This window comes from Hoplias malabaricus, chromosome 14 (genome assembly GCF_029633855.1).
Source record: "Hoplias malabaricus isolate fHopMal1 chromosome 14, fHopMal1.hap1, whole genome shotgun sequence".
Lineage (NCBI taxonomy): Eukaryota > Metazoa > Chordata > Actinopteri > Characiformes > Erythrinidae > Hoplias > Hoplias malabaricus.
The window spans coordinates 29,584,055-29,608,971 of NC_089813.1; the positions used below are offsets into that span (position 1 = coordinate 29,584,055).

The following is a 24,917-nucleotide window of genomic DNA, read 5'->3' on the forward strand; positions in this document are numbered from 1 at the left end:
TTATACATGCAGATGATACATGCTGATACTTTAGGGCCTTGAGCTCATAATGGCTCATTATCCTGTTAAACTTTATTTTAATATGTGTAGTCTTTTGTATTGTCATCAGTAGGCATGTGTTGGTGGCGGGTTGGGGGGACGGGGGACGGGGAGGCGGGGCATGGTGTAAAGTATTGGGGCATAACCTTCATTGATTATATATTTTCCCTTGTACATGAAACACAGCTTAGCTTAGTTTGAGGCCATCACCTAAAAAGTAGAAAGAAAACAGGTTATTAACTGAATTTCTTTAACTTTTTACTACAAATGTGTGCATATAAAGGGCACCCACCCTGTTGATCCAGTCAATGTAGGAGGAAACACGGGTGAAAACGGAGGGCTTCCTGGGATAGTTGCAGCCCAGACTAGAGCCAAAGCTCACCACACCATGAACATCCCAGGAACCGTCAGACCTCTGGCAGTTCAGAGGACCACCAGAGTCACCCTGGACAAGACATTATAAGCAGATGAAGCACTTGTCAGAAAATAGCATTAACAGCTTTCTTCCTACAAAACGTAATGTGTGTGATGGACAGTTTTAAATATTGCATTTTATTAAATACATAAGTTTGAGAAAAAAAAACTAATTTCTCACTACCTAATATGTGGGGGGAAGTCTTTGATGAGATATATTTTTTACTTTTAATATCTCCCAGGAATGTACTGTAAGGGACAATTGACTGACAGATATTCATGGTTAATATAAAGAAGAACAGCACTGTGGGGCACTTACATTGCAGCTGGCCAACATGCCATCTCCCCCAGCACAGACCATTTTCTCAGTGACCAGATCTCCCCACCAGTCAGGCAGAGTGCAGGTAGGATGACCAACCACAGGGAGCAGTGCCTGCTGCAGGATATCAGCAATAGGACCTCCAGCTGCAGAGGGAAATGAAAGGAAATGGGGTAAACCAAGGGGAAATTTTTCAACTTAATATAGCTATTTGGTGTAAAATACACAATCATTGAAATAACTATTGTGTTGTAAGGTTTCTGAATTTTCATTAAGCAACCAAACATTTGAAAACATCTCCTTCTTAGGTACACAGCAAATTCTCCAGTGTTAAATCAACAATATTAGTGTTAACTTAACACAGAGTGTTAAATTATTATACTAACAGTGTTAATTTAACACTAATAATGTTGATTTAACACTGGAGAATTTGCTGTGTATAACTCTATTTGAAATTATTTTTTAGTGTCTTAGTTTTCAACTTTAGTGTCTATTACTATTAATTTTGTTCTCTGGGCTGCCATTTTGTCTGAGGAGTGATGATTATTGCAAAATCTTTTTCATTTAATTTATTTCATTAAATTCAACTGCATTAAAATAGGGTTTTTTCAACTAATAGGAACATGACATTCCCCTACATTTGTTGTAAGTGTTCCACGCCATTGTCTCATCTGGCTGTTTCAGTACAATGTAATCTGGCACATACTGCATGTCCTGCAGTAGAAGACTATTAGACTCTTAAAGTTTTGTGAGTTTACAAACTGTTACTCACTCCAAATGCGGCCCCAGCCAGTGACATAACAGGGGAAATTGTGGGGCAGGACCAATCCAGCAGCAGGCAGACAAGCGGGCATGATAGAATCAGTAAACTCCACAGGGGTGCTGAGCTTGATAAGGGCAATGTCATTGCTGAAATTACACACACAAGCATTAAATTACACACAAGAATTAAATGTTAGAATTTCAGTAGATGATGTTGAAAGGCCATCCAGAATCTCAAGTGGTGATATTCTGTAGCTTACTGAAACATTAGAGAAACTTACCGGATTCTGTAGGAGTCCCACTGCTCGTGGACGATGATCTTAGCAGGAGCGATGGCGATGGAGCCCTTCTCATTAGCAGTTTTCATATTGTGTTTACCCAGGTACACTCTGTAGGTGCGACTGCTGCTGGAACAAACACGTCAAATAATTAAGCTTTCAGATAATTAGTCAAATAAATCATATTTTTTATGAAATTATATTTATATAAAATTATACCGTGATGACATTGATCAAATGCAATTCAGTAAAATTTGACTTAAAGTTTAAAATATTAATTGCTGGTACTTTTTAGCCCTTTAAATGCTAAATGCTAATTAGAGATCCCACATTTCAGTCCCCCTCTCTCTAACATATTTCATTTACGTATAACCAAAACTGCAGTTAAAAATTCTAAAACTCTTTTGTTAATTTCATCATGAAATTCCAAAACAATGAAGATGCTATGAGCAAATGTTACAGAAAAAATTAAAAGGAAACATTTTTTTAACAGCATCAATATTGTAGATGTCATGGTAGATGGTCGATGACACTGAATATTACCTTGGGTTAATTGTCATTAATGAGCCTTAGTATTAATAACACACTCTGGAGAGAATGATCATAAATTAACATGAAATACACAACAAATTTCTATTGTGCCATGCAGTCTCTTGAAACTGCATTAGGAAAGACACGAAAATCACTTCCGTACCCAATGCAGTGAGCAGCAGTGAGGACCCACTGGTTGGAGATAAGGGTGCCTCCGCAGGTGTGGTAGTAGTTGCCGCTGCTCAGGTACTGGAGAGAGACCTAAACACACATAGAGACAACAGAGGAGCAATTACATTATAACTGTACCTGAAAAAATTATCCATGACTGTTACCTGATCGTATCCATGATTTTCACATAACTAAATGTCTGGTTTATTAAATTATATTGGATTTAATCAAGTTACATATTATAATAACTCATATTACAGATATTTATTACAGAGTGACTTCATATTATTTTAGAGATCAGCAGTTAGAGACTGTACCAGTGCAATAATGATGAGAAGTATTACAGTACCTGCCAAGGCCAGCTGTTAGGTCTGACATCATCACCTCCAACCACCCTGTTCACTATGGGAGGGAAGGTGGGCAGCCCACACCCATAGGCTGTTTAACAAGCATGCACACACATGCACAAACAAACACACATACAGAGAGAGAGAGAGAGAGAGAGAGAAACATCAAACATTTACATATAACAGAAAAAAGTGAAAAAAGACATAAAAAACATAAAACATTAACATAAAAAAAGAAACCTAGGGCCAGATTCACAAATATAAACAGTATGAAGTTCATAAGAATACTAATCTTAAGAAGTTAAACATTTTCTTAAGAAAGTATTTTCTCAAGAGGCTCTTTAATGTTTTTTCTTTTAATAAAGCCTTTCATGCTCCATTTTACAGTTTATATGTGCCATGAGCTACATTATTTTAAGTAATTGACCATTATTACCAGTATTATGTTAAATCAATGCAGCTGAAAAAGAAGCATTCAAAAAATGTAATAAACAAGAACGACAAGTTAAGTTGGAGGATATAACAAACAGAAAAAACACAGATTCAAGCTTGCAATGTTTTTTATGTAGAAACTAAACATATTTTAAGAATAATTTCCACTTTTAAATGTTAAAATAGACAAAAATAGATAGAAACACAGCTATTAAATTGCTCATTTTAGAGGCTTACCTGGACTATACTCCACCTTAAGACAAGTGTAAGACTTTCGAAATATTAAGAAAATAGTTAACATATATTTTACACTAATTGTTACACTAATTACACTAATTGTTATAAGACTTTAGTCAAAGGGATTGATATCTTCTTTCAAATAAATCCCATAAATCTTCACTTTTGATCTCCAACTTGAATGGACACAAACGGTCAGAAACTGATCTGTGTTTGTGAATAATAAACATTAATAAAGATATTAGAGATAATTGTCACCTTACCGCCAGCTATGAACAAAGCCAAGATCACAAGCTTCATGGTGACTGTGTACAAGTTGATGTCAGTTACATCTTATATACTTTTATACCTGCTGCATTCCATTAAATGTCCAAATTCTGCCAGGTAGGCCCTCCAGTCCTGTATAACCTTGTAGATAAATTCCCGAAAATACTCACATTATCTCAAGACTGGTCAATTCCCTGTGTGAATTTCACAGGTGTCCTCATGCAGTCTGACCAGACCTGCATATGACTATACAAATGTCAAAAATTTTAGCACACAATCTTTTTTCAACACAATTACGAAATGATAGAGAATATTAATTTAAATTTAGTTGGAATAATGTGGGGGAAATAGAATATATATGTCCTTAAAATGAATGCAAACCCTGAAGCACTAATAATTTAAGACGGAAGTAGTTTCTGTGAAATACAGAAGATGAGAAAGTCTGCAATAATAACAGCTGTTAACTGAGAGCTATGTGTGAGCACATTCTGATTAGATAACACTCGACAGATCAAGGTAAAGTTTGGCCAAGACCCCTATGTTTGTTTTTCCACACGAGTCAGTGGTTAAAAGGAGCATCAGTTTTTGGTCTTGAACTATATAAACCCCCCAAGAACTAAAGTGAGCTGAAGATACAAACATGATGAAGTTTGTGGTCCTAGCTCTTCTGGTTGTTGGGGGTAAGAATCCTTGTTTTTCCTTTAATGCATAACTACACAGACTATTATTTGCTCTGACTGTGTTATTACTGTTAATAGAATATTTTGCATGTTTTAATATTTTGCAAACATTTCATAAACCTTATACAATACATTTATATATATTTGCTGTAAAAAATCTTTACTTACTAATGCCAATCAGTACAATGAGATGTTTTAATGAAAAAAAGTTTAACCATTTCTGTTGGTCCATTCACCATGGTCCTATATCACTGGCTGTGATCAAAGAATTTAGAAAACTAAAAATCATGAAGAATTGTTTTGTCTGTTTACTGGACAGTAAGGATATATAAAAATGAATTTAAAATGTAGCTGAGTCAATTTGAATAAAATGTAAATATAATAATATTAGCTATATTAGTAGCTGTGTTATATTTAACATTGCATAATATTGAATACATATAACTATCAGTAACACTGTAAATGCATTCTCTTCCTCAGCTTATGGGTGTGGATTGCCCACCTTCAACCCCATTGTAACAAGGGTTGTGGGGGGCGAGGATGTGCGTCCTCACAGCTGGCCCTGGCAGGTAAACAGCATTGATGCTGCTTTATGAAACCTGTGGTTTTATAGCTATAGGCTACAGTGGTTTATTGTGTCTTTTAAGCTGTTGATATGCTGTTAAACATCCACTAATCCTTTTATGGTCTTACAGATCTCCCTCCAGTACACGAGGAATGGGAACTGGTATCACACCTGTGGAGGAACCCTCATCTCAGAGCAGTGGGTTCTGACAGCAGCTCACTGCATCAGGTAACCACAGTCTCAGTGGAGAGCAGATTGTCTCATAAACTACAACTCTAATTCCAGTGAAGTTGGGACATTGAAACATAAAACATAAAAACGTAAAAACATAAATAAAAACAGAATACAATGTTTGCAAATCCTTTTCAACCTATATTCAATTGAATACACTACAAAGACAAGAAAATGTTGAAACGGATAAACTTTATTGTTTTTTGAAAACATTCACACATTTTGAATATGAGGCATGCAACATGTTCCAAAGAGTTGGGACAGGGGCAACAAAAGACTGGGAAAGTTGAGGAATGCTCAAAAAAACACCTGTTTGGAATGTTCCACAGGTGAACAGGTTAACTGGAAACAGGTGAGTGTCAAGACATAATATCCAAAGATTCAGAGAATCTGGAGAAATCTCTGCAAGTAAGTTGCCGAAAACCAACATTGAATGCCCATGACCTTCAATCCCTCAGGCAGCAGTGCATTAAAACCATTCTGTAACGGATATTACCACATGGCCCCAGGAACACTTCAGAAAACCATTGTCAGTTTGTAGCTCCATCTACAAGTGCAGGTTAAAATTCTACCATTCAAAGCAAAAGACATATATCAACAACACCCAGAAATGCAGTCGGCTTCTCTGGGCCCAAGGTCATCCGAGATGGACTGACGTTAAGTGGAAAAGTGATCTGTGGTGTGACGAGTTCACATTTCAAATTGTTTTTGGAACTCATGGATGTTGTGTCCTCTGGGCCAAAGAGGAAAAGGACTGTTTGAATTGTTATCAGCGCAAAAAAAATCCAGCTTCTCTGATGGTATGGGGGTGTGTTAGTGCCCATGGCACGGGTAACCTGCACATCTATGAAGGCACCATTAATGCTGAAAGGTACATAGAGGTTTTGGAGCAACATATGCTGCCATTGAAGCAACATCTTTTTCAGGGACGTCCCTGCTTATTTCAGCAAGACAAAGTCAAGCCACATTCTGCACGTTGTAATGTAAGGGTTCAGACAGGGGTCCAGTTACCCACTAGGCCACCCCCAGCCACCAGAGGGAGACATGGAGCCACCGCACCTTAATGTGTGTTTTAGTGTTCAGTCACTTACACAATGTGTGTTTTCTGGTTCTGCAGCAACAGCAACACTTACAGAGTTGAGCTGGGCAAACACAACCTGAAGGAGGTGGAGGACAGCTCTGTGGCCATTGCTGCTAGTACGATTGTTGTTCATGAGAAGTGGAGCGCTTTCTTCATCCGGTAAGAAAAACAAAACACAGGATACATCATTATATTGCATTTCCTTTGCAGATGTGTATTCCCCCCTTGCGCCCAATGATTCCAGGTAGGCTCTGGACCCACCGCGACCCTGAATTGGATAAGTGGTTACAGATAATGAATGAATGAATGAATCCCATTGTCATATTTTTCACAGTACTGATACTATTATAATATAAATTGCCATAGATTGTATTATCAACAGAAAAATTAAAAGTAAAAAGTGAATAACCCTTTTCACATCAGTACAAGTATTAAACTGTAAACACATAGATTAAAATAAAGAGTTAACCTAATGATAAGAGTAGAACCCAAATCTATCATAATACTATAATAACAATTTTGTACACACTTTCAAGGAACAGTTTAATAAAACCATCATAATTGGGCATACAATATCATGTGTAACAATATATATTTAATTGAATTTTAAAAATATTCAAAGCTATTACTTTACAAGATCTATCCCGAAAGCTGTCTAAATCATATTAATACTTTAAAATTAACATTTGTGTTGCTTTGTGTGTGCTAAAGCAATGACATTGCCCTTGTGAAGCTGGTTAATCCCGTGACCTTCACTGACACCATCATGCCTGCTTGTCTTCCCGAGGAGGGCTACATCCTGCCCCACAATGCACCCTGCTATGTGACTGGCTGGGGACGCATGAAAAGTGAGCTTCTTGTATTACTACTGCCAGATAATAAACAAATTTACATAATCAGAATCGTCGTATTTGATGTAAAATTTCAGAGCAAAGATAACGGTATTTGAATACTTGAGATAGGATATTCAGAGTGATATCTTCTCCCTCTCCAGCTGGAGGCCCTATTGCTGATGTCCTGCAGCAGGCTCTTCTTCCTGTGGTTGACCATGCTACATGCACTAAGCCTGACTGGTGGGGCACCCAGGTTAAGGAGACCATGGTCTGTGCTGGAGGAGATGGCATTGTCTCTGGTTGCAATGTAAGCTCATTTGCATATTCAACTCTTTGCATACTAACTGTATTAGACACGTGTATCATTTAAACATGTCGATATTGTGTCTGTCTTTACTTAGACATTTACAAATTGCTGTACACAGTGTTAAAAATTCTTGGAAAATGATTCTAAGCACTGTACTTTTAGATTTGAAAGGGAGATCACCAGACTGTGCTGGTTGGGAGTGAGTATTTAATCTCTTTGTATTCTGTTGTTCAGGGTGATTCTGGTGGACCCCTGAACTGTCAGAATGCTGATGGTGCCTGGGAAGTCCATGGTATTGTAAGCTTTGGTTCTGGTCTAAGCTGCAACCTCGCCAAGAAGCCCACTGTCTTCACACGTGTGACCTCCTACATCAGCTGGATCAGCACTGTGAGTTCACTTTGACAATAATTAAGAAACATTCACAAGGTGTAATACATAACATATTTTATAAGCATATATATATATATATATATATATATATATATATATATATATATATATATATATATATATATATATATAACATCTACATGATATTTACAACACTTAACTATTTAACAGTAAAATGCACCAAGAAATGAGTGAATGATGTCGGCTGAATTACTACACTAATTTAACTAATGTTATATAAAATGTGGTGTAAACAAATGTATTTTGCTCTTTTGCAGACTATGGCCAGCAATTAAAGCCATGTGGACATGGACTTGACCTCTTTGACATGAACAATATGTGACTAATACTCTTTTCACATATCAACAATAAAGCAATTGTTGGAAAATCATTCTCTGGTTTGCATTCATTTCAGGATAAATCAATCAAAATGTCATTTCCATATACTAAACCTAGTCAGTATGGTGGTTATCAAAAGCCTAATTTAGAAATTATTAGTGAAAAGCTTATATGGAAACTTACATCACAGCTTTGCCTGCTAATCTAGACATGAAGGCTGAACAAACACACACAAACAAAGCCACAGAATACTACATTTCCATTAGACTTAGAAAAAAATGATGGTGTGTCTTGCTTTATATGTTCACACTCTTAACAATATATGTAACAAATAAACATTTATTTCCATCTTCTTTTTCCCTACATATATTGAAATGATCTTTTGCATTGTGTAAAGCTTCCATTAAGGTTGATCTCATAGAAGGCTCTAAGTGGTCTGGTTGTTATCATGGGGTGTGTCTAGGTTATAAAGGAAACACCCCTAACACAATAACATGGTGTTTATTGTCTTTAAATGCAATGTAAAATCTTGGACCAAATAAATTATTGGAATCTAACAACTTCAGTTACATGTTAGACTTAGGAGCAGTAAAACAGCTAATACTAGAGTAGCAGTATTAAAACAATAATAAAATAGCTGTCAATGACACAAGAAATTGACATACACATAGTACCTGTCAGAAACGTCACTAGAAATTAATGATTAGGGGGCCTAAGCTTTAACCAGGGGGTTCTGGTAAGTGCCTCATAGCAGCAAATGTTTTTGACGAGGTACAGATTAAGCAAACCCACAAGTAGCTGCAACTATTAACTCATTATATACAAGTATTTAAAATACACAGTCAAAACGTCAGGAAAGAACATAAATATCAATTCAGTCTGCTCTATATACTGCAGTGATTAATGCATGTACATTTTAACTGACTTTTCAGCAGTCTTACTTTCCTCTGCTGCATAATGTTATTTCAACTAGTGCATCACTGGTTTTTCAGTCTGGTTAATTAAAGATGGTAACAAGCATTCAATTAATATTTTGCTCTTTATTTTTGTCTTGAAATGACACTCACTGTCAGGAAACTCACTACACCTTCTCGTGTGCATAGAGTTGCCAACTTTCTGAAATCAATATAAGGAATACAGAGGCTGGGGGACCAGTATGCACTTGTAAATTCTTTTCAACTGTAGTCAATTAGATAAAATATTTTGTCAGACATTTATTAAACCAACTGTCATCGGGACTCTCAGTGCCTGTCAGTAGCCTTTATGAACAATGGCAAAGCAGAATCTGTCCATGTATTTTGCAAAACTGTATTACCAGTCCTGGTAGAGGGCTCTGTCCTGATGGATATCAACTCTCACCTTCGAGAGAACTTCTCTCATATTCCGGTAGAGGTAGGGGAATGGAGTCTGAATGGACCCTGTTCCGGACTTCCATTGTGGAAGCGGCTGCATATAGCTGTGATCAAAAACTTGTCGGTGCCTGTTATTGTGGCAACCCAAGAACCCGTTGGTGGACACAGAGGGTGAGGGAAGCTGTCAAGCAAGAAAGAGGCTTTTTGGGCTTGGCTGGCTCAGGGAACTTCCAATTCTACAGATGGGTACCAGAAGATGAAAAAGACAGCAGCTGTGGCAGTTGCTGCAGGAAAATCCAGAGCATGGGAGGAGTTTGGAGAGGCCATGGAGAATGACTTCTGGGCGGCCTCAAAGAAGTTCTAGAAAACACTCCGACAGCTCAAGAGGAGAAGTGAGGGACACTGTCCAAGCTGTGCTCAGTAAAGATGGTGAAACTCTTAACTCGACTGACTCTACACTCTGCACATGCTTTATGGATTTGGAGAAGGCTTATGACCGTGTTCCCTGAGAGACTCTGTGGGAGGTGCTTTGTGAGTATGGGGTGCCAGGGTTGCTTCAGCGAGCTGTATAGTCTATGTACTCTCAGAGTTTGAGTTGTGTTTGCATCCTCGGCAGTAAGTCAAGCTTGCTCAATGTGGGCATTGGACTCCGTCAGGGCTGTGCCTTGTCTCCACTCCTGTTCCTGATGTTCATGGACAGGGTGGCAAGGTGTAGCCTGGGACAGGAAGGCTTCTGTTGAGGGGTTCGGGAAGTGGCATCTATGCTGTTTGTTCTTCTGGCTTCTTTGCATGGAGGCCTCCAGCGTTCACTTGAACATTTTGCAGGCAAGCATGAAGCAGTCTGTATGCTGATCAGCACCTCCAAGACTGGGGCCATGGTTATCTCCTGGAAAACAGATGGCATGCTCCCTTCAAGTAGGGGGTAAGAACCTACCCCAAGTGAAGGAGTTCAAGTATCTTGGGTTCTTGTTCACGAGTGATGGGAAGAGGGATTGTAAGGGTGACCGTAGGTTAGGTGCAGAGTCTGCAGTAGTGTGGTCACTGTACCAAACCGTCATGGTGAAGAGAGCTGAGCCCTAAAGCAAAGCGCTCAAATTACTGGTCAGTCTACGTACCCACTCTCACCTATGGTCACGCTCTGGGCTCTGGGTAATGACCAAAAGAACAAGATCACAGATACAAGCAAAAAATGGATAAGCGGAAAAGATGTTGATGATGATGATGATGATGATGTATTACCAGTTTAACTATATTATTTTAAATTACAATAAGATCTTAAGTGAAAGAATCTTATTGGTATAAGGGTCTAAAAACAGTCTCATCCTCATTACGTTATCATATGTCTAGTCAAATGTCAAATGTCTACTAAATAATTTATTGCTTATTTAGTACTCTAAACACTCTAATTAATGTTAATCTATTTGAAAATATCTAATATGATGTTTAATGTATAAAGAAATATTTTTTTATTTGATGTGATATGTTGAGGGAGAATGAAATGTAGTTTCTCCAGGACACAGTGCTAACATTATTTCAATCTAAAGAATATTTACCCCCTAAAACTGGTCTAACAATGTCCATGGTACCTGTCATTTGGCTTTTGTAGAATTAGCCTCATTTCTTGTTGTATGTGAAAGAGAAATAAGTTATAATATCTATACAACCATTTTATTTTATTTTTTAATAACATTTGACTTCAGAAAAGAAAGTCCAAAAAAAGAGGATTCATGCCACATATTCCCAGTGTTTTATTGTACACACACCTCCATGAACACAGAAAAGGAGAAAATGTAATTCATGATGATTAAAATGAAACATAATGCTTAGATATTAATATTATAATTATAATCTTGAAGGCCAGTTTTTGGAAACTTAAATTTAAAACTAGGTTTTTAAGTGATTTTTGTCTGGAGAACTGGCTTTATGAATAATACAATAGCTGACTTTCTAAAGTGCCCATGTGCAGGTTTCTTATATGCAGAGGGGACACATAATTACTATGTATGTATGTTATTTATATATAAATGTTAATGTAAATTAATTAGTCTTTTTCAAGTCCATGAAAAGGCCACAGCAATCAATCTGGCAAAAAATAATTAACCTGACACAGAGAGCAAAAAACAGTGTAAAGGAAGATATCTGAGCATTTGAGGGAGATATGTAAGCAGGATATATTGTTGTCTTCTTCTTCTGAGCTTATTGTGCAGCAACAGTGATATATCTTGGCTCCATGTTTCCAAAGTAACTCTTCTCCCATTCACTCATGAGGTCGAAATAGACAGGGCGATCGCAGAAGGTGCAGGAGGCAGTTGCAGGGCCGTTCAGGGGCAGCCCAACCTCCTGCCAAACATCCACCAGTTTATCTGTGTAAAATATATATACCATGCACAATTATTAACAAAACCAGAACAGTCTTCATCAAAGGCAAATTTGAAAACTTGTCTGGTCTAAATCATTGGCTGCATAGATGCAAGTAGGTGTTTATAATTGGAGGGGCTGAAATTATAAGCATGCATATGATGATCATCTCAGGACAAAATGTTGTATCTATAGGTTTTGCCTGTTGCCACTCATATTATATTAAATTGTTTATGTTGAATGGGCCAAAAGAAATGGTTCACAATTACCTGAAATTAAATTTGGTTACAAGATTATTAAATTTTTATTATTAAATTATAGAAGATAATTAAAAGATTATTAAATTAAATTTGGTTGCAACAAGATTATTCTTACTGGACTATATTGAATTTCTGTGATTTTAGAGTTCATTCATTCATTAGTTGTCTATAACCGCTTATCCTCAAGTGTGGTGGGTGCAGAGCCTACCCGGAATCACTCGCAAGGCGAGGACACACCCTGGGGGGGGGCGCCAGTCCTTCACAGGGTACCACAAACTCACTCACACACTCACACCAGTTCAATTTACAGTTATATCAACACTTGTTAGAAACTGGCTGCTTTAGTGTGAAGCTGGAATTCAGGCCAAAACAGCACTCACCAACAAAGTAGGTCATCATGACAGGGTCATGGAAAGGGGAGGGAGCCAGTCTCAGAAGTTCCTCTCCACGGGGCACAGTTGGATAGTTGATGGCCTGAACGTAGATGTTGTGCCTCTCCAGTAGGATGTCACACACCTTGGAATTTTTTGCTGCATTTCCAACCTGTGATATTTAATTGTATTATTAACTGTAAATATGAGTCTTAACAGAACTATAATTATTGGAAAACAGAATTTACACCTTTCTTTAACCCCTCAAACTCTAGCCATAATATTAAATTTAGACAGTCACTAACCAATATTAATAGTTCTACAGACAATTTCTATATTTAAAAACTCTCATATTCATTGATGGTTGCATGTTTAAATACAGTGGTAATATATATTATGTAGACCACAGTACTGAGACACTGACCCGTATGGGGATGATGTGGCTGGGACAGTTGATCACCGGCAGGCCTGCATCAAGTAGCAGCTGCCTCATGTGTTTAACATTTCTCTGATGTGCTCTGCGCAAAGCCTGGCCCTCTGGACTCCTCAGCACCCGCACAGACTCCACGGCTCCTGCCAGAACCATCGGGGGCAGAGAGGTGGTGAAGATGAAGCCTGCAGCAAATGAGCGCACAGTGTCCACCAGAGCAGCAGTGCTGGCTATGTATCCTCCAACACAGCCAAATGCCTTTCCTGTAAATAGGTAAAGTATCTTAGTTAATACTGGAACACATTCCCTCAGCGTAATGCTAGCTAATGCCTGCATCGGCTGGTTAACATCACAGACGTAGGCAACTGTGTTCTCCTTCAAGGGTTTTGAGCTGTCCAAAGATTTATTAGAAGCAGTTAGGAAAAAAAGTGATGGCTAGCTTTACATGTCTTGTCGGAATCATCATTGGCAATGAAAAAATAGGAGAGAAAATTGAGGAAGGAAAGGACTCTTAGAAGTCTTTACGTACCTAGTGTGCCAGAGACAATATCAATCTTGTGCATGACACCATCTCTCTCTCCAATTCCAGCTCCATGTGCTCCATATAGGCCTACTGCATGAACCTCGTCCACAAAAGTTAGAGCACCATATTTGTGTGCAACATCACACAGCTCCTCCAGGGGGCAGATCCCTCCTGAAACGTGAATCAAGTGAGTTAAACACACGCCTACACAATTTCCTGTTAGATGTGAGAGATGAATTAGGCAGTTTTCATGATAGATAAAATATTAGCTTTCAGTGCATGTTAAATATGTACTGTATGACATAATTTGATCTTTATTTAAATGTTCCTTGAAAGTTTATATAAAATTGCTGTTTTAATGTATTATCCATCCATCCATTATCTGTAACCGCTTATCCAATTTAGGGTCGCGGGGGGTCCAGAGCCTACCTGGAATCATCGGGCGCAAGGCGGGAATACACCCTGGAGGGGACGCCAGTCCTTCACAGGGCAACACAGACACACACACACACACACTCACACCTATGGACACTTTCGAGTCGCCAATCCACCTGCAACGTGTGTTTTTGGACTGTGGGAGGAAACCGGAGCACCCGGAGGAAACCCACGCGGACACGGGGAGAACACATCAACTCCTCACAGACAGTCACCCGGAGCGGGAATCGAACCCACAACCTCCAGGTTCCTGGAGGTGTGTGACTGCGACACTACCTGCTGTGCCACCGTGCCGCCTTAATGTATTATTATTATTATTATTATTATTATTATTATTATTATTGTTTCCAGTCAATATCCCAATATTTTGTGGGATAAACTGTCACACAAAAAGCACTATTTTTTTTACAGAAATGGCAAGTGTTCTGAAGTAAGTTCCAGTTTAAAGTTTTTGCATGATTCTCACTCACCATCCATGGAGTGCACTGTCTCAAAGGCCACGATTTTTGGGGTTCGTGGGTCAGAGCGAGAGAGCAACTCTTCCAGGTGTCTGGCATCATTATGGCGAAAGATGAAGCGTTGAGCCCCACTGTTTCTGATGCCCTGAATCATGGAGGCATGGTTCCCCATATCTGAATATATCTCACAACCTAATACAGAGAAGCATTCATTTAGAGACTACTAACTAAAAACCAAAAAAATGTAATTCAATTTAGTGTGCGTGTGTGTGTGTGTGTGTGTGTGTGTCTGCGTGTTTGTGAAATGAGCTTTAGTTGTCATCATGTTAATTACCTGGAAGCATTTTAGCCAGTGTGAAAAGAGTAGAATCATTGGCTACAAAGCAGGACGAGAAGACAAGTGCAGCATCTTTTTGATGAAGAAGTGCCAGTTCCTTCTCTAGAGTCACATGGTAGTTACTGGTTCCAGAGATGTTCCTGGTGCCACCAGCTCCCGCACCATGTTTTTCCAGAGCTTCACTGAGAAACAGAGGCTATATGTACTTATTTGTGTAAAAAAACTAGAAACTAAACTTAAAATAAGCCTGTTTTGGGATAATTTATGTAAGTTAGAGTGTAATTTCTTGCTTAATAGGACTCTCTTAATAGGAAGCTCACCATATAGCTTTAACAACTCGTGAATGGCGACTCATGCCCAGGTAATCGTTGCTGCACCAGACGGACACATTAGGGGTTTGCCGTCCAGGAACAGAGTAATCCTCAGCAAAGGGGAAGACATCCGCAAAACGATTCACCGTCTTAAAAACACGGTACGTGTGGTCATTCTTCTTCTCAATGATCTTCTGAGTAAAGAAGTCGTCATATTCAAAACTGGGTCCAACTGAGGGTGAAGGAACAGGGAATGAGTGTATTTACAAACTAACAACAGGAGTAGATTAGAAGAAGGAAACAATGGCTTTATACTTAGTCACTGTCCAATGAATAACATGTATCCCCAAATCCTTCTTAAATGTCAATGAAAATCAATGTGGGATAAAAATTATTCCAAGTAATTCTGGAGCATTTTGATTTGTGCCTTCATCATGAAATTTTGACAGAGCTGCTGTGTTTAAATGAGGTAGTAAACTAAAACTCCACAAAAATGCAGATACATGTATTTTTTTTACTGGAGAATGACAATTTGTGCCTATGACTGATTAAAATTTGATGATCTTACCCATATTATCCTTGAGTAGATGAGACGGTGTGGAATTGTGAAGTCCTTGGAGGCCAGAAAACAGAGAACTGATCATTCCTGTTGAAAAAGTGGAAATGAAAATATTTTCTTTTAAACATCTGTAAATGACATACCCATGATATAGTGTGTGTGTGTGTGTGTATATATATATATATACTGTGTTTTCATTTCGTGGCATGAAGTTATGTTCATACCGCAAGAGTGCCTACCATACTCCTGTATATATATATATATATATATATATATATATATATATATATATATATATATATATATATATATATATATTAAAAAGGAGCAAGTCCTTTACCTGAGGCCACTTCCTCCTCTTGAGTAGTAGTCAGCCCTGACTGGACATCCTCCTGAACCTGAGGACTGGCTTTAACCATTCCAATCTTAGAGGACACAAAAGGACAGGAATTGGTGAGGGACACAGCCACTTGTGCAGCAGAGAAGGCCAAGGAACGCTTTGCTTCTTTATGTGGTAGCAGACCTAAATAGAAACAATATACTTCAGATGTGAGTCAACACATTTTAAACATAAACGTAATAAAAGTATCTTTATAGCTTTAAGGAGACTGTGGCTTAGTGATATCATTGGGGTGTGTGCTTTTAAAACACATGAAATGTAAGACTTTATTAAATACTGGTTTGCCAAAACAAAGCCTGATCTTTTGGGATGAATACTTTACCTTTTTCATCCTGGTTCTGAGTGGCCTTCATTGATACCTGACGGGCAATGATGGGGCATCGGTCAGCCAGGCCCAGAAAGCCCCCCACATTCCTCAGAGCTGGACCTGGAGCCGACTTCAGGAATGGACAGTGATGCAGAAACGCAGACATGATTTCACCAGCTGAGAGAAAAACAATGTAAAAACAATAAATAAAGCATACAGCGGGAAAACGGATACTTACATCAAGTACCATCTCCAATAACAAATGTCCATTTGTTGTTTTTAGTTTACCAGAATTAAGTATTTGGCATTATCACTTTGAAACTGCAGTGCTCTTAAACTGCTGCAGATTTTCTACGTCCTAATGCTAAAACTATTTGGTCTGCTTGAATGCAGGTGGTGGGTGGATAGAGAGAGGCAGTGACTAACTGTGTATTAATATATATGTGCATATTGAATGAAGGATGATGTTTAAACTTATATCTAAGCTACTTTTTTTGACATCAGGAATTTTATTTATTTATTTATTTTTATAATTTCTAAACATGTTTTGTATGAAGAGAGTTTACAGTTCAGCTGAAGGAGGAGAGAATTTAAAAATTATAATATGATTTTGTACTGCCCTGAATATTTTCAAATAGTCAAATATTTTCCACTACTCGGGAAATTTAACCTGGGAAAAGCCTGTAAATGTACTTTTTATAAGCACAGTTAGGCTGAAGTAAAAGTATAGTGTCTTTTTCAAGTGTGAATGCTGGATAACGCTCTTTTATATTCCACTGCAGTTTAATAGGGAATTCAGTAATTAAGTAGTGTTTTAGTTTGGTATTTGCGCTGAAAGCATTTCTAAGAATCTTTCCCTGGAGTCAATATGTGACAAGCAAAAATACTACACAACTAAATAAAGTAATATAAAATATAGCCATGTCGGCAGGAGAACTGATAGCAAAGACATTACATAATTCATGTGAACGTCCTCTCCAAAGTTTTCTGGTAATTGGTCTGAAAGCAGACCATTAGTGAGGCCCTCGCGCTGGGCGGGGCTCTGCGCGTGTGTTTATCAGGCGTGGGCACGCCGCTGAAAAACTGAGATAGACGTCACTACGCAGATAAACCCTCGATTCTGGTTTTGGAGAGTATCAACCCAAATAACCGAGCCCTTACCTTCATAACAATGCACACAGACTCCTTAAACTTTAAAGTGCTGTAAATGTTTAGTTACACTGATTCAGGGTGATATTCACCACACGTTATATCCATTTAAACTGTGTAAACATTTGAGAAATGTTAATGACTGTGAAAATGTTGTCTTGCCAGTAACTTTTTAAAAACTACAAAGTCCTGAACTGCCTTAATGTTGTTTTGTTTCATGTTGCATTTGTTTCAGACCTAACGGTTAAAAGTCCTGTATCTGGCAGTTGTTGCTGTTGTGGCTAGGAGATATATCAGGTGGCTTTGCTGCGGTTTATTTTAGTGGTCTGCTAGCACATTTACTATCTCTTATCAAACTACCAAATCAGATAAGTTAAACAAGCACAAAGTATACCACTATTTGTTTCCTTCAGGGTTCTCAGGAGGCTTTGTATTTTGAAACATAAGTTTACTAATGTCAAAAAAGCCAACATTTCATACTATTTGTTCAATAAAATATGTTTTATTCATTTTAAACAATGTGAACTAAAAAAAAAAACCTAACAAACAATGAAAGAAAAAATGTTCCACAAGAGCAGAATAGATTCTCTATAGCAGAGTCCCAGGGTTTTGCATATTTGAAACAATAACAATTACTTAAATTGATATAACAGACATAATCTAAGATATGTAAACTTTATATAGTGTTTAATTTTTTATGCCAAAACACGTTTAAAAGACCTACCTGTTGACCTGCACTGAGGACGAACGTCTGACCACCAGCAGATGCACAGATGCACTGACCAAACTGGGCTAAGAGCAGTAAACAGTCTCCACCCTCAGTGTCTGACAGTGACAGAGAGGGAGAGGTCAGTTCAAACCCACAGCTTTGCCAGCACATACAGCAGATAATGGCCAACTTTACAATTTTGCACAAATATATTGACTGATTTTTGTAGTAAATGCGATGATAACCAGCTATATTACTGGTAAATTTGTTAATGTTTTTTAAAATAAATGGTTAAGTTAATGTGCATATTAGGTACTTAATGTAGCAAGGTTTAAAATGGACTGCTGATCATTGTAGTTCTGTGGATAGGACCATATGTAATATTAACTATGGATTTCCAGAGGGGCCAGGGATAGGGAAAAAATATATGTTTTGAGGGATCATGAATTTGTGTACACAAAATTTGTGAAAAATTACTCAGACATGACAAGTCCAATTCCCAAAATTTTATTCAGTGCAATATTCATAAAGTCCTTCAAGACTAAAGACTGCTGTTCAACAGCAGAAAAGCTGCTGAAGACTAATATAGACCATTACAGGCCCGATATTTTAGAAATGGGACTTAATGTAAATAAATCCTGAATAAATATAAAACAAACTTAATCAAAGCCTCTGTAAAGAATGAAGTGAAAACATTATACTGTATACAACCATGTAGTAAATGTGGTTTGGTTTTTATTAACTTCAATATATAAATCACTTCATTTTCTAAAGAATCATATTTTTTGCATTTTTAAAATTAGGCACTTCAGCTTTTCATGTCAAGTATAGTGAACACACCAATAGGTGTGTGGTGATTACTTGGTCTCAAAAAACACATAAGTTAATCAATACAATTTACAGTAATATATATTACATCTTACCATTTGAAATAAAAAACAAGAAACCTCCCCATGTGAACCTGTAAAATTCTATTACTTTATTATAAAACCTGTAACATTCTAACTCATTTAGGAACACCTGTTTAAAGAAAACCTAATCACTGCATACATTAAAAAATATCTGTATACCAGTAAAACACACCAACTGTAATCCAAACAGTCAAATATATACATGTCAAATTTTCTGTGGCACATTTTCACTGGGGGCAGGTCCTGGGGTTGTCGGACCTAGTCCTGCTCCAGGTGACTGTCTGTGAGGAGTTTGGTGTGTTCTCCCTGTGTCTGCGTGGGTTTCCTCTGGATGCCGTGGTTTACTCCCACGGTCCAAAAATACATGTTGGTAGGTGGGATGGCTACTCAAAGTGTCCATAGGTGTGAGTGTGTGTCATCCTGTTAAGAACTGGTGTCCCCTCCAGGGTTTGTTCCTGCCTAGCGCCCAGTGATTCAGAGTGGGATCCGGACCCACTGCCACCCTGAACTGAATAAGCGGGTTACAGGCAATGAATGAATGAACATTTTCACTGGGGGTAGATCTAAAGATGTGTGAATTCTATAAAAAGACATTGTGAACTATATTAAGATTTGTATATCTGATGGTTTCCTCCTGCTGCACTGGGGGGCAGGGAGGCATTGGAGCCTGCCTGGACATCCACAAATCCCATCCTCTGCCTTCGTTTTCTCTGCTCCGTCATCTGCAGAACACACACACACACACACACACACACACACACACACACACACACACACACACAGATGACCTTTAAAGACACACTCATACACATAATTCACAACATAATCCATGTGCTTCAATATTACACTGTATATTTTCAATGTACAGACATTTTACATTTTAATGTTTTTCTTGGCAATATATTTTCCCTAACTGTCACAGCAGCTAATCCAGTCAAAGACCACCAGCCAGCCCACTCAATGCTGGCACTCAACAATAAATAGAGCAGTCATTTTCACCTGTTCCTTCAGCTCAGCTAGCTGGCTGGTCAGCTGAATGACAACTTTCATGGTCGATGCAAGCCTGTCCTGCAGGTTCCTCATCTCGTTCTGTTCCCCCTCCCCTTCAGTGACCACCAGAGACATGGCCTGCATGCGTGGAAACCAGTCCAGGTTCTTGTTCTACAGAGACAGGAAATGACCAATACTAAAGGTAAAAAGAACTAATAAAACCTAATTTCAGTATATTTCTTACACATTTTTTAATTGTTCAATTTATTCTTCAAGCATCAGATTAAACTAACTTGTTACATATAACTACCAGTACAAGCACCTTTTGTCAAACCAGACTTCTTTTTGCTTTTCTTAATAAAAATAAGTTAACACATCCTGTACAGGAAGCAAAAATAAACATGCTAATATCTGCAAAGTAGTATAAATGTGTGTTTGTTTGCTTTTTTGGAAGGACATATAAGGACATATAAACAAGAAAATATAATATTTATTAACCTTGTATTTTAGGTTATATTTAATGGTTTATTTGTTCTAGTACTTTACCATTAACAGATTAACAGCAATTAATCATTAAAATGTAAAGTGTGTTCGTTGTAAAAGAATTGTTCTTAATATTTTGCATAATATTCTTCCCCATTTTAATAAATAGTAATTACCCTTAGTAGTTATGCCAGCACAAAAATATACATAGCTATGAGAATGAATCCTAATACATGCTTCCTTCTAGACACATGAAATAAGGCACCTCATCTTCTTAAAATGATCACAGCATCATCTGAACATTCAACATGCTTGGAGAAGAATGCTAGCTCTGCTAACTTATTCTCATACTTTACCTAACAGGTGTGCATATTGGCTAGAACCACACATAGCCAAAGAAAGTCATCCCAACCAACAGAGAGAGTGAGGTAAATTATACATAGGGATGCAAACATATGGAGGCAGCTGTGGACTTAAAGTTGGAGAGGTGAGCTGGACACTGGAGGGTCAAATGTTCAATTCCCAGGACCAGCAGGAAAATGTCATCCACGGCGAAGTGCCCTTAAGCAAGACATCTAACCTCCAAACTGCTCCCCGGGCACAAAGGTTTGTTTTGTGTGTGTGTGTGTGTGTGTGTGTGTGTTCACTAAAAATGGCTCACTAGTGTATGTGTATAAGTACAATCCCAATTCCAATGAAGTTGGGACATTGTGTAAAACATTAATAAAAACAGATTATGATGGTTTTATTGTTTTTTCATTGTTTCTTTGTTTTTTTGTTTTTTTGTTTTTTTTTGCAAATATTCACTCATTCTGAATTTTAGGCCTGCAACATGTTCCAAAAAAGTTGGGACAGGGGCATGTTTACCACTGTGTTACATGACCTTTCCTTTTACTCAATAAGTGTTTTGGAACTGAGGACACTAATTATTGAAGCTTTGTAGGTGGAATTCTTTCCAATTCTTGCTTGATGTACAACTTTAGTTGCTCAACAGTCCAGTGTCTCCATTGTTGTATTTTACGCTTCATAATGTGCCACACATTTTCAATGGGAGACAGGTCTGGACTGCAGGCAGGCCAGTCTAGTATCCGCACTCTTTTACTATGAAGCCACACTGTTGTAACACGTGCAGAAGGTGGCTTGACATTGTCTCGCTGAAATGAGCAGGGACGTCCCTGAAAAAGACGTTGCTTCAATGGCAGCATATGTTGCTGACCTTGGGCCCAGAAAAGCGGAGTTTCTGGGTGTTGTTGATATACGGCTTTTGCTGTGCATGGTAGAGTTTTAACTTGCACAAAGCGACGAACTGTGTTCACTGACAATGGTTTTCTGAAGTGTTCCTAACCCCATGTGGTAATATCTGTTACAGAATGATGCCCATTTTTAATGCAGTGCTGCCTGAGGGATCGAAGGTCATGGGCATTCAATGTTGCTTTTTGGACTTGCCACTTACTTGTAAAGATTTCTCCAGATTCTCAGAATCTTTTGATGATATTATGGACTGTAAATGATGAAATCCCCAAATTTCTTGGAATGGTACTTTGAGAAATGTTGTTAAACTGTTAGACGATTTGCTCACGCAGTTGTTCACAAAGTCGTGAACCTTGCCCCATCCTTGATTGTGAACGACTGAGCCCTACAGGGATGCTCCCTTTATACCCAATCATGACACTCACCTGTTTCTAATTAACCTGTTCACCTGTAAAATGTTACAAATACGTGTTTTTTGAGCATTCATCAACTTTCCCAGTCTTTTGTTACCCCTGTCCCAACTCTTTTGGAACATGTTGCAGGCCTCAAATTCAAAATAAGTGAATATTTGCAAAAAAATAAACAATAAAGTTTATCCGTTTCAACATTAGATATCTTGTATTTGTAGTGTATTCAATTGAATATAGGTTGAAAAGTATTTGTACACAGGTTAATCAGTGTTATAATGTCAGTTTCTCCGAAGTTTCATTCATTCATTCATTATCTGTAACCACTTATCCAGTTCAGGGTTGCGATAGGTCCAGAGCCTACCTGGAATCATTGGGAATACACCCAATACACAGACCATACACAGACATACACACACATTCACTCACACTTTTAAGTCGCCAATCCACCTACCAACGTGTATTTTTGGACTGTGGGAGGAAAACGGAGCACCCGGAGGAAACCCACCAACAGTCACCCAGAGCGGAAATCGAACCCACAACCTCCAGGTCCCTGGAGCTGTGTGACTGCGACACTACCTGCTGCGCCACCGTGCCGCAGTTTCTCCGAAGTGATTAATAAAAAAAGTATTATTCTTGTTTATATTTATAGGGCCAACTCACCTGTACTCAACTGTACCACCTGGCAATTCAATTTTATTAACTCAATCAAGACATACTTTTCTGAGCAAAATATTTAACAGACTAAGAAACAAAACAGTAAATAACTCACTTTTATCATATGTGCCACATAGCTCTCTGGGCCAGTGTAGTCTGTTTTTTTCTTCTCTCGCACCAGCACAATGAAGTAAAGGTAGTTCCAGATGTTGTGTTCCAACTTAATGTGTTCCTCAAAAGACACTGTCTTATTGTCAAATTTGTCTCTTTCAAGGCCTTTTGGGGGAAAAATGAGACCACACTCATTAAAATATTCTAGAAGCAGTTTCTTGTTTTACACATAATAGATTTTAAAAAAGCTTTTTCCAATAAATTGGCTTAGTAGATATTTAATCTAATAGAACATGTACTTTATATTAGAATACATAATTATTAACAGGCTGTAGATTTAGAAAAAGCTTGGCATTGCTTCAATATGTTCATACCACAGATGAAGCAGGTCGTTTTTAGAATCTCTTCTTTCTTCTGCTTCTCACTACGCAGGTCAGCAAAGGTGTCAATAATCACACCGAAGATCAAGTTCAGTACAATAATGATGACAATGAAGAAGAAAAGAAGATCATACACCACTCGTGCTGGAAACAATGTCTCCTATAAAGCAAAGGGGATTGTGTCAACTTGAATAGGGTTCACTTTCCAAACTATTTTTTAACTATTTTTTTTTATGCACATCATATTTTCCAGAGTCTTTACATATATTTTTTCACTGTTGCAACACATGTTGTAAAATGTAAATTTGAAATAAACTTTAAAAACGATTTCTTGTAACTTTTTGTTTTATTTTGTAACTCTGAATGTTGAATATTCAAAGTAATTCTGTAATTCCATGGGTTCAATTATCAGCAAAATGTTCATTTAATTTAAAAAAAATCAAATGTTTTCAAAAGATGCTAAAATGAATGCCAAGGTGTGTGTGTGTGTGTGAACACATTCGCACATTTTTTGAGGGTCTGCGCAAGACATCCCCTACACCCCCTCCATTTCGTAGTCCATGGTTCAGCACCGTGACAATACACATCAGCAGTGTGTCACAAGCACGCTCTGTGTTATCTTCTTCCTCTGAAAACAAAACAGAGTAGTTACAAATCTTCCTCAGATGTCATATTAAATTTGTAAAGAAAAACTGACTTGAAATAATTTTCTCATATATATTTGAATGGGATGAATGTTTGTTTAAGTGATAAACCACAGGCTGGTAATAAACACTAACCCTGTGTTGATGCTAGAAGTGCAGTCTCCTCTTTGCAGTCCATTCCATCTGCAGCGCAGCTACCAACCGAACTCTCAGAACCTTATTATGAAAATTATACCAGTCAGCTAGTCAAAGACACAATCCACTACCGCTCTTTTTAACCCTTAACAATCACAGTTTGATTCAAAAGTACAAAGATCTAGCATGAGTATTTATACATTTACAGAACTGAGAGTTCCACTCCAGTTTGATGTGTTAAATATAAAAAAGTGACACTGGCAAGCATTGTGGTGAGATAAATGATGAGGTCATCACCAGGGATTGAAAGTGTGACCTCCCTAATATAGGGTCAACACAGACTTCAGGGGAATACTAGTTATTGATGCCAAAGCACAATTCACTAGTAGAATTCTTGATTAAGGTGGGCAATTTGATTCAATCTGTTTTCAGGTTTCCTGATTCAGTAGCATAGTTGATATCCCAGTTCACTATTAAAATTTTTGAATGACTAGTACAATTTTAATAGTCATCCAGCCATGCAGTTCTTGATTCACTATCACAACTTGTCAGCACATTATGTGGTTCACTAGCACAATAGCACCAGCAAGCTAAAGCTTAATTCTAAGAGATATAAGATATAAAATATTTAACCCCTAAACATTATAAATATTTACATGACAATGATTTTTATTGTTAAGCTACATGGAAAGTGATGCAAATTGTAATGTAAATTATTATTAAGACCTAGAATTACTGGAATTGTTTCAATATCTATACTCTCTCT

General features: G+C 37.8%; 4 protein-coding genes across 6 annotated transcripts in view; 1 reads left to right on the forward strand and 3 right to left on the reverse strand.

Annotated features, from left to right (window-relative positions):
• Nucleotides 1-231: 231 nt before the first annotated feature.
• ela2 (elastase 2) lies at nucleotides 232-3,830 on the reverse strand. The gene is made up of 8 exons (XM_066643687.1): nucleotides 3,794-3,830; nucleotides 2,864-2,952; nucleotides 2,507-2,604; nucleotides 1,816-1,938; nucleotides 1,545-1,681; nucleotides 773-918; nucleotides 332-484; nucleotides 232-249 (listed from the first exon to the last, which is right to left on the reverse strand). Exons 1-8 carry the CDS (start codon nucleotides 3,828-3,830, stop codon nucleotides 232-234), a joined length of 801 nt encoding a protein of 266 aa, XP_066499784.1.
• Nucleotides 3,831-4,355: 525 nt separating this feature from the next.
• On the forward strand, nucleotides 4,356-8,259 carry LOC136665843 (chymotrypsin-like elastase family member 2A). Its single transcript, XM_066643650.1, has 8 exons — nucleotides 4,356-4,477; nucleotides 4,958-5,046; nucleotides 5,173-5,270; nucleotides 6,391-6,513; nucleotides 7,066-7,202; nucleotides 7,349-7,494; nucleotides 7,729-7,881; nucleotides 8,163-8,259. The coding sequence occupies exons 1-8, from the start codon at nucleotides 4,438-4,440 to the stop codon at nucleotides 8,178-8,180; spliced, it is 804 nt and encodes a 267-aa protein (XP_066499747.1). The 5' UTR covers nucleotides 4,356-4,437; the 3' UTR covers nucleotides 8,181-8,259.
• A 3,051-nt stretch (nucleotides 8,260-11,310) lies between these two features.
• On the reverse strand, nucleotides 11,311-18,363 carry alas2 (aminolevulinate, delta-, synthase 2). Of its 2 annotated transcripts, XM_066644269.1 has the most exons (11): nucleotides 18,198-18,362; nucleotides 16,340-16,501; nucleotides 15,958-16,140; nucleotides 15,627-15,704; nucleotides 15,068-15,290; nucleotides 14,745-14,929; nucleotides 14,423-14,602; nucleotides 13,524-13,688; nucleotides 12,989-13,257; nucleotides 12,574-12,736; nucleotides 11,311-11,938 (listed from the first exon to the last, which is right to left on the reverse strand). In XM_066644269.1, exons 2-11 carry the CDS (start codon nucleotides 16,488-16,490, stop codon nucleotides 11,772-11,774), a joined length of 1,764 nt encoding a protein of 587 aa, XP_066500366.1. In that variant the 5' UTR covers nucleotides 16,491-16,501; nucleotides 18,198-18,362; the 3' UTR covers nucleotides 11,311-11,771. The 2 variants fall into 2 exon arrangements, with proteins under 2 accessions (XP_066500366.1, XP_066500367.1); XM_066644270.1 differs by lacking the exon at nucleotides 14,423-14,602 and having other exon boundaries at nucleotides 18,198-18,363.
• Nucleotides 18,364-18,678: 315 nt separating this feature from the next.
• The window catches only part of itpr3 (inositol 1,4,5-trisphosphate receptor, type 3), a 41,089-nt gene continuing 34,850 nt past the window's right edge, over nucleotides 18,679-24,917 (reverse strand). For both annotated transcript variants that reach the window (XM_066643438.1, XM_066643436.1), the window contains exons 53-58: nucleotides 24,152-24,232; nucleotides 23,879-24,000; nucleotides 23,367-23,532; nucleotides 22,997-23,157; nucleotides 20,093-20,254; nucleotides 18,679-19,815 (exon numbers count right to left, since the gene is read on the reverse strand). In XM_066643438.1, coding sequence (XP_066499535.1) covers nucleotides 19,699-19,815; nucleotides 20,093-20,254; nucleotides 22,997-23,157; nucleotides 23,367-23,532; nucleotides 23,879-24,000; nucleotides 24,152-24,232 — 809 coding nt within the window. In that variant the 3' untranslated portion in view covers nucleotides 18,679-19,698. The remainder of the gene's footprint in view (nucleotides 19,816-20,092; nucleotides 20,255-22,996; nucleotides 23,158-23,366; nucleotides 23,533-23,878; nucleotides 24,001-24,151; nucleotides 24,233-24,917) is intronic.